Source organism: Octopus sinensis, unplaced genomic scaffold (genome assembly GCF_006345805.1).
Source record: "Octopus sinensis unplaced genomic scaffold, ASM634580v1 Contig20285, whole genome shotgun sequence".
Taxonomy (NCBI): domain Eukaryota; kingdom Metazoa; phylum Mollusca; class Cephalopoda; order Octopoda; family Octopodidae; genus Octopus; species Octopus sinensis.
The window spans coordinates 7,485-17,614 of NW_021837025.1; the positions used below are offsets into that span (position 1 = coordinate 7,485).

A 10,130-nucleotide genomic window follows, 5' to 3' on the forward strand; every position below is an offset into this window, starting at 1 on the left:
TCTTTGATAGTTGAAAACACATTAGCACAATCATTAACACAATTTACCACCATTTGACAGCGCAATCAGAAGAATTTGCGTAAAAAAATTAACTATTTAGTTAAGTTTTTCGTAAAGATAGAATTTATTTTCTGTATGCCTCTTTTCCTAAACTTTTTTATTATTCAAAAATAATTTTTTAAATAGATAACCGAAGGAGGAAAAATGAAGCTGAAGAAAAAACGGTCAGCTTAAGGTAATTAATTAAATCTTTTTTGTGCGTCGCTTTTTTGGCTGCTGCTACTTCGCCTGCCGCATCTGCGCCTGCCCCATTCCCTTGAACCTGTCTTACAATACTGAACCGGTTTGTAATGTGAAAAAAAATTCAGTTGCGGGTTATAGAATTATGAATTCTAGGTTAATTGTTTGGGATGAATGCACAATTGCTCATAAGGGCGCATTCGAAGCAGTCGACAGAACATATAGAGATATCAAGAATTGTGAGGAACTGTTGTTTGGGGGAGCAATAGTTGTATTGGCAGGTGATTTTAGACAAACTCTGCCAATTATTCAAAGAGGGACGCCTGCGGATGAATTGAATGCCTGCCTCAAATCGTCATACCTGTGGACACACGTCAAAAAGGTAAGCTTAGATGTAAATGTACGTGCACATTTACAAGGCGTCAATAGTATATTTCCAAATATCCTTTTAGATATTGGAAATGGGGCAATTACTTCAGATATACAGGATCAGAAAATCAGTCTACCGGAAGAATTATGTATATATGTGAATACAGCAGAAGAATTATTCAGTTCAGTATATTCTGAACTATCAGAACACTACAGGAATTTCGACTGGCTTCGTGAACGAGCTATATTAGCTCCGCTAAATGATGAGGTACTTAATATAAATTTAGATTTATTAATCAAAAATCCCTGGAGAAGAAAGAATATATAAATCGGTGGACGTTATTATATACCATGAAAGAGCCTGCGAATATCCTGTTGAATTTTTAAACTCCTTAGATCCCTCTGGAATGCCGAATCATCTTTTAAAATTAAAGATAGGCGTTCCAGTGGTTTTATTACGAAATCTTGCGCCACCTAAATTATGCAACGGAACGAGGTTAGTTATCAAAAATTTGATGGCTAACGTAATAGAGGCGACAATATTAACAGGTAAGTATAGAGGTGAGGATGTTTATATTCCACGAATTCCGATAATTTCTGATGAATTACCATTTAGATTTAAATGGCTGCAATTTCCTTTGAGATGAGTTTTGCAATGACAATAAACAAGCCCAGGGACAGTCATTAAAGGTAGTTGGGTTATTTTTAGAGAGTGAGTGCTTTTCACATGGACAGCTGTATGTGGGATGCTCGAGGGTAGGCAGAAGAGAAAATTTATTCATATATGCCAAGGAAGGACGGACGACAAACATCGTTATCAACAGGCGATAGAATAGGGTTACATTAAACCAGGTACTTTTATACATCTACATAAACTTATAGTTGTTTGATGAAACAGGCCCTCCGCAGGAGCTAGGTCGCGGTGAGCGAAGCGAGCTGCCGAGCTAGTACATAAATAAAATAAAATCAACGTGTGCTGCTCTCCAATTGTAAGTTAAGATTGTAAGAAATCTGTCCAAAACTCTTAAAAACACAATCGGCACCCTCAGAGCGAATCTATTGTTATTTTGCGAAGTTGCAGTACGTAATCTATGAACATGTTATCAGGAAAAATATTATGCAGATGATATGGACTTATAGGATACAAAACTTTCACGGGTTGACAAGAAATTCAACAGATAAATTGAGGGAATAATTTTTTTCGGTAATAAAGCCAAAACGGCAATTACTGGGATCCCTGCTGTGTAATACAGAAAACATCATCATAACTCAAGAATTACCAACAGTTATTTAGGATAATTAATTAGGTGATTCCAACAATCCTCAAGATCTTTCTCAGCTTTTCTCGATGTTCGACTCTGGACCCAACGCAAGTGCGGACGGCCGGGGAACAGTTTTCGTGAGGAATTGAATCGGGGTGATGTGCTTCTGGTTGGTAAGGTCTTTGTCTTTTGGCAGGTAGTCCTGTTGGATGGCTAAGAAGCCCTTTCCATCTTTCTTGATTAGGTGATCAAGCATGGTCTAACCATCAAAAAAAACTGTTAACATTATTAAATTTAACAAACTTTATTTCATATTAAATAAAAGTACAATTTGTAATTTCTTTAATAAATAAAATTTTTACCGAAACAAATTGACCATGTCCTGTAGTGTTGGAGTTGTTAATAATGAGGCTATAAAATATCATTATTTCAGGCATTTTTAGACTGCTCTAAGTTCTAGAGATACAAAATTTATTGAAACAAAAACAATTTCTGAATTAATATCAGGAAATTGGAAATGTGACGTATCCCTTGGACCCTCATGGAAAAGCCAAGTCTCCGACCTTAGCACAGTCATAATAAGAAAATAAAAATATAGCATTTTATTACATATTATGGATCGCACAGGCCACTAGTAGTCAATCGGAAGGTAGAAGACAACCAAGAACCCACTCAAAGCCCTGTTCGTCCAAAGAAGAGGCATTCGACATCCGGATTAATCACCAGCCCAAAGAAACCTCCACAGAACTTGTCCGATTCGATATGCGAACTCCTCTCTCAGTCAGGCAACTTATCCGAGAGTGGAATACTCGACAAGGAAAGCCTAAAGGAGTTGTGTTCCCTCGTCGAACTCTGGTCTTGTCCTGCCATTACTGTACAAGGAAGTCAAATCGTTCGACAGACATTTCTCCGAATGACTGCTCTCTGTTTGATGGGGAGAAAGAAGGGTTTGTCGATTTCCCGACGGACGAAGAATTCTCCTCCGCCCTACAGAATGCTGAATCCGCACAGATGAGACCACAGAACGTGCAAAAGTCAGTTCCCGAGCAATCCTGCAAAATGAAGGACGACAGCGAGGACCCTGAACTGCTGAGAAATGACCATTCCCACAGTCAAATCATGGCCAAGATATTCCATGAGAAATTTGGACTGAGAAAATTCAGGAGAAATCAACTTCAAATCATAAATGCAGCCCTGTTGGGTTTTGATTGTTTCGTCTTGATGCCTACTGGGGGCGGGAAGAGTTTGTGTTATCAATTGCCTGCCATTCTGATGAAGGGGGTGACTGTAGTCATCTCCCCCCTCAAGTCCCTCATTCAGGACCAGGTGGCCAAGTTGCGAGCTCTCGACGTAGGGGGCTGATTAATTCGTAGATTGTGGCCGTCAATCTCTCGGGCGAACTGCCTGCGCAGACTCAGCGTGAGATTTACACTGACTTGGAGGGGACGGGACTGCCCCGAACCAAACTCCTCTACGTGACCCCCGAAAAGATAAGTGGGAGTGGTTTCCTGCTGAAAGTGCTTGACAAACTATACAAACAAAGACATTTGACCCGATTTGTCATCGACGAGGTGCACTGTGTTAGTCAGGTCAGTACATTCCCTGATTTGTAGTGGGGACATGACTTTCGTCCTGATTATAAACGACTGTATTTGCTCAGAGACAGGTTTCGGGGAGTGCCATTCATGTTGTTGACAGCCACGGCGACTGAGCGTGTGAGGAGTGACATCCTTCACCAAGTCCACGTGAGTACTCCCAAATGGTTGACCTTCAAAGAAGACTGTTCTTAGGTTTATCTCCAGTTTCAATCGTTCAAACCTCAAATATGAAATAAGGCCTAAGCGTCCTTCTCAAATAGTGAACGACATTGTCCAACTGATCCTCGACCGTTTCCACCACAAGGCAGGGATCATTTACTGTCTGTCGAGGTTGATTTGTTAGTAGAATAGACAGGCGAGAATGTGAGACTGTGGCCGAGCGATTAAACCAGGAGGGGATCAGTGCTCGTGCCTACCATGCGGGATTGAGTGATAAGTCGAGAGTGGAGTTCCTCAACAAATGGATGAACGACACATGTCCTGTGATGTGTGCCACAATTGCCTTCGGGATGGGAATAGACAAGCCAGACGTCCGCTTCGTGTTCCATTATTCACTTCCGAGTTCTATGGAGGGGTACTACCAGGAGTCCGGGAGAGCAGGAAGAGACGGCCTCACTTCCTGCTGCATTTTGTTTTATTCGTATTCAGATGTGGCGAGGATTCGACGGATTATAGAGAGTAGTGGTTTTGTGGCAACCTCCCAGCTGATGAGAGTTCTGACACCCATTCAAAGAAATTGCACAGGGACAACCTATATAGAGTTGTTCAGTTTTGTGAGAACAAGACTGACTGCCGTCGTGGCCAACAACTCGAGTATTTCGGGGAGCAATTCCACGTCGAGCAGTGTAGGAACAACAAAGAGTCCATTTGCGACAACTGTGCTGGTGTGGTATGTCCAAATGTGTACAGACTCAGGGGGAGTATATTCTCCGGGATGTTACTGGTGACGCCTTGTCAATTGTGAATTCCGTTTCGGTTGTAAATGAGACGAGTGGCCGGTTTGCTAGTAGTTTTACGTTGTCCCGTTTTGTGGATGTATTCAGAGGTTGAAGGAGAGTGTCATTCGTAGGATCCTCCCTCAGTCGAGTTTTGGAGTCAGGGCATTCTAGGTTGCCCTGTTATGGCAAAGGCAGCACATATTCCCGAGTCGATGCTGAACGACTTTTAAGGAAATTGGTGATTGATGGCATTTTGATGGAGGAACTCCACATCACTGAACAAGACCACACTGTTTGCTACCTGAGGCTTGGAAGACGGGCGAATGAACTTTGTAGTGGGAAACTCAAGGTCTTGGCGGGTCTCACTCTGTAGGTCGAATTTCAAGTCAGTTCGAAATGCAAAAGGTCTACTTGTGAAGGTGATTTCGTTGGGAAACAGCCTGTCGATCCATCAACCACGATCAGACGAGAACTGCTTGTTGAGTTGCAAAAGACTGCCAAAAACATAGGTTGTGTCATTAAAGAGAATTAGCCGTCGCAAATGACATTTCCAGTGTCCACATCTTGTTCCCGCCTGCCATGTTGAGACAGATGTCCGAATTAATGCCCAAAACGGAACTCGAAATGCTCGAGAAGATCGATGGAGTCACCAAAATAATGTTCGGGAGATATCAAATGTTTCGTTTCCTGACCATCGTCGCTCTCTATCGTCGAAAGATAGAAGGTTTGGTTGTTTTCCCAATGTTGGTAGAAGTTCCTAAGATCAGTGATGGTCCGTCCAGTTTTATTCCCGACGAAAAAGATTCGTTGGAAAACATGACTCACTTTTCTAAGGCCGGAAGTGGGTACCAGCGACGAGGGGTTTGGATGCTTTTTTTAATTAAGAAATTTGGATCCAGGAAATACAAGAACTTTAGAGCCAAGGGAACAAAGTCTAAGGCCCCTCCAAAGTATTAGTTCGTTCAAATTCTTAGGAGTGGGGGAAAGACGTCTTTGGCAAAGAAGAGTGCTGGTAGTAAGCTCAAGAATGTCACTAGCGCTGCTAAGTTTGGGTTGCTTCCTGCTCCCAAGTCTAAACGTTGACCAGTTTTATATTTGTTTTTTTAAACCTTGTTCAATAATGATTTGTGCGAAAATGCAACAATCTATTAAGCTGTAGAGTTGAGTGTAATTCAGACAAATAATATCTATTAGTTTTATCCAATTTCTGTAGGTAGAACTTGTTTATGCAGAAAACATCAAAGTTAACTGTTTTTTAGTATTTTTATATTTGTTTTTTTTAAATATCCATTAGTTTAACCCAAGTTTTGTAGGTAGAACTTGTTTATACAGAATACATTAAATTTAACTGTTTGTTAGTATTAACCAGGACTATGATTTACTATAAGATTTTTAAAACTGAAAGTAATTAGTGATCGTCCTGAGTTGCGTCATGCCAATGGATGTTGACAGTGGCCTAGTAAGGCACGTCATGTTTGAGTAAATTCAAATAATTCCACTTTTTTCTGTTCATCTGTTTGTTTTAAATTATCTGGGCGTCTGGAAAGTCTAGGATTTTTATTTTTTGAGGTTCCTTATTATCAATAGCGTTTTCGAAGAACCAAAAAGTAATTTATTTAATTGAGGTTCCAGTTTACTTCAGTTTATTCCTTCTTTTACAATTCACGAAACCAGTTGTTCTGATCAGAAATAGTTTTTTATTTTATGTTAGTAGGTGTCATTTGACTCATCCGAAAGATATTTTTTCAATATCAGCTCCATCTTGAATTTTTTAAAAGGTTTTTAGCTTTGCTCGGTTTTTGTAGTGCAATTGACGTGCCATTACTTACGTCTAGTAGTGAGCTGTATTTGAGTGTTTTGTTGTATATCTCGGTTAATACCTCGGAGATCTCACTCAGTTAGAACAATGACAGCTCGCTATAAAATAATAATCCACGTTAAAACAATTATGTTATCATAATGCCCCAAATGAGGATGTTTGTTAAAGTCGACGCACAGTACAATCTCGAAATTTAAAAAAAAGCAGAAAATTTTATTATTATTGTAGGGAAGCTATATCTGCAAATACTAATCGACTACACAAGCTCATTAATGCTTTAACGACCACAGAAGAAATAAAAATCTTGAAGTTTTTCAGAGGCCTTCAAGATGTTCCAATCACGTGAGACCAATACGATGTAATTTGCATAAAATTTATTGTTGATAGGGTGCAGGAGATCTTCCAGGAAGAGGTTGAAAAGGGCCTGAGATAGGAAGGATCCCTGGGGTACTCCGTTGAGCAAAAGTCGAGACGTAGACTTCAGGCCATCAAGGCACACCCTTCGTCCACTTAGGAAGTTGATGATCAAAGTTTTGGGTTTCCTTAGAAATTCTATTTAAAACATCTCGTTTGATAGGATCTTCCTCAAGACAGAGGCTTTGTGTATGTCAACAAAACAAAGCACAGTCTTTAAGTGTCTTGGCTTGTTGGCAAATCTAGTACGAATGAAATCCGTTAATGTCTGTAAGTATGTAGACGTGGACTTCTCATTTTTAAACCAATGTTGGAAAAGCCTTTCCGGTAAGAATTCTTCTATTCTTCCAAGAACTTTGACATGGAACATAACAGGGAAACAGGTCTGAAGATCCAGTTTTCTCTTAGTCTTCAAGGTTTTAGTATTGGACTTATTAGTGCCCGTTTCCATGATGACGGTATCACATTTTGGTTGATAGACTAAAGATAGCTTTTAAAAAGATAACACCTTCTTCATTAAGATTTCTAATAAAATGGTCGGAATTTTGCCTGGATCGTGAGACTCTGTCGTTATTTTATATTGAAAGTTAGTTTAACCAAAAAAATTTTTAATAGTTTAAAATAGTGGCGAGATTTAGAATTAGCCTAGCAATAAAGATTTTTTTCGAAATTTTTGATTTTTGAAAGAATATTGAAAGAAAAAGAATCATTTGAAGGACCATTTCCATATTATATATTCCACATTTAATTGATTAACTTGTCTGTAAATCCATAAAGACGTCCACAAATAAATAAGAATTATTTTTTAATATACAAATAATAAATAGCTTTTAATCAGTTTTAGGGATACCACAAAATTCGACATATTTTGTGAGAGAAAAATTTCAATTAGTTGTTATGAAATATTTCTTATTATTCAATTTTTCGACATAATTGGAGTTGTAAAGAATGAAATAATTATTTTGTGATATCAATTAGTCTTTATTAGCAGATGTTTTGGGATACTAAAATTGATTTTCTTTTTTTGTTAATGGACTGATATTGCCATGTAATAGCATGATCACATGTTAAATGACAGCTGCGAGTACGAGAGATTACATATTTGTACTTCTGATCATTTTGATATAAAAAACCATTGTTTTAAAAACAAGGTTTAGCAATTGAAAGATAATATTTAGTTGGAGCAAAAGATTAACGAAAGTGACCGTTGTATAAATAGGCTTCTACGAAACCTGTCGATTGGTATTATGGAAAAAGATGACGAGGCTGCCAGACGTGAATAAACACCAAAAATAAAGGCCCTAAGACGATCTGATAACAAAGAGGTCTCCCATAGCCTATTCTTCTGAACGGGATACTTTCAATTGAAGCGACACTTGTGACGTAATTAAATTGTTTATAAATATAATTTGTCGTTAATTTGTGTATATATGAGTAATTCCGAAGAAGATGGACTGGAGGGCATTTCTCTTCTTCTGAGGGCTGCTGAATACCTTGATAGAGAAGATGCCATGAACTGTTTGTTACGTAATGGCATAACTGTTTTTAGCCGCTGAAATGAACCTTCCGAACGATATTCGAGACGCTAGAATGGATATTTCCCCTCCCCTTTCTGCCAAGTTATGTAACCAATTCAAGTCGATTAGGGATTCACATTGTGAAATGGAACGACACAGGAGGCAAAGTATGAAGAGGAATTTGAATTTGTTACACGAGTGTCTTCCACCTGGTTCTATCATGGAGAGGCCTACTATGTTGTCTATTATCAGCAGCACAACAACCCACATTCATGTTTCCTGTATTTGTTCACTGTTTCAGGAATTGACTAAAGCGTGTATAAAAAAGTATGAAGAATATGTCGAAGTAAAAAAAAGATATGGAGAGGCATGTCAAAGAAACTTGGAATATATTGAGAATCCTCCAAAATCCGACCTGCCAGAGACCGGCGAATCTTTGAAGCCTGATAGTGCGGATAAATCCAATTGATATGTTTTTTTTAAATTATTTTTTGCATATTATTTGATTTTGATAAACATACTTTATCGGCTAGTCGATAAATTGTAGAATTCTTGACGTATTTTCGTGATTTTATTATTTTTGGATGATTTTCGATTTGCTAATTATGTTCAACAGTTTTTTGCATAGATAAAAGAATCAATTCTCTTATATATATTATTGAATCTTGGAATAACAAATTTAATTGTTTTGAGCAGATTACTCAGTTCTCGTTTGTTATAATTAATTACTCAATAATCAATACCAAATCCATTAAATTATTATGATTTCCGTAGAAACCATTGATATTTTATACTTCTTAAGATTGTCCTAACTGGAAATTTCTATTTGGGAGAAATATATTAGAACAACTGCCAATCGACTAAAACATAATTAAATAATCAATATATTGCTTATACTGTGACCGGCCATTTTTTACAATTAAAAAAAATAAATTTAACCTTTTTATATTGGATCCTCTATAATCTGAATAGCAGCCGTTAGACGGCTCTTTTCAAACTGTGCAAAACGCACTAAGTTTCAAATTTATTTATACCTGCTCGTTATGAACTCAACTTTAACCATAAGGTTCAACTCATAAAGGGCTATCAATCCACACCCAGGTTAACACAAAAAGACTTAAGACTAAGCGTATTTTGATCTTGCTGATGTTGACATCTGGATTCGACGTGTTACTTTCCTCAGCATTCTCGGAAACGAACTGATGAGTCTGATTATTCTAACGACTACTTGCAAACAGCTAAATTGACTCGCATAGATCTCCCTTGCATGGAGGACCCATCTTTTCTTCCGACAATGATGATTGTTAAATAAAGCAAACTTTAAACAGTTTTTTCTAACACATTTTCTTAATAAATTTTGATAAATCTCAAAACCTTGATAAACCAGACTTCTTTATAAACTAAACGATTTTCATGGTTCAGTTTAGACAGGTCAGTCCCACCCTGAACGGGAATAAAGTCGACAGAGCGTTTTCCATCTCCACATTCCAGTCAAACCGGTTTTAATATTGAGGGGAAGCAAGCGGGCGCTTCAAAACATTATTTAATGAGACGTGTCTGCGGATCCTGCCGGGACTGAGGCGACAAGAGACAGGGTGCAACCCTATCCTGTCAATTAGTTTACCACATCTACACGACGGTCGTGAAACGAGCTGGCTTTTCCAACGGATAGCCTGACCATTTAAATTAGCAAACAGTTCTCTCATGTTCTTAACTTTTGGAGAAAATAATATTTGTCAAAAAAAGTTAACAAATGACGGTACACAGGAAGTTTTCAGTAAAACAGTCGCAAGGATTGAACAATACAAAATTCTTAGTTCCAACTCAAAGTACATCATAGAGGCTGTGATTACTGAGTGAGTCTATTTTTGAGACACCCAAGCACACTTTGGGAACCACTGCCAGAACTAATTTTATCTAAAATAGAGATTTGATTGAAAATATCACAATAAAACAAAAGTATATAAGAATAG

General features: G+C 38.0%; 1 protein-coding gene across 1 annotated transcript; it reads left to right on the forward strand.

The window, feature by feature from the left end:
* The first annotated feature begins 2,633 nt into the window (after positions 1 to 2,633).
* Positions 2,634 to 8,626, forward strand: LOC115232264 (Bloom syndrome protein homolog). Its single transcript, XM_029802097.1, is given in 5 exon segments — positions 2,634 to 3,221; positions 3,224 to 3,633; positions 3,674 to 3,793; positions 3,825 to 4,242; positions 8,459 to 8,626. Coding segments are annotated over 5 exon segments (1,704 nt in total).
* The last annotated feature ends 1,504 nt before the right edge of the window (positions 8,627 to 10,130 follow it).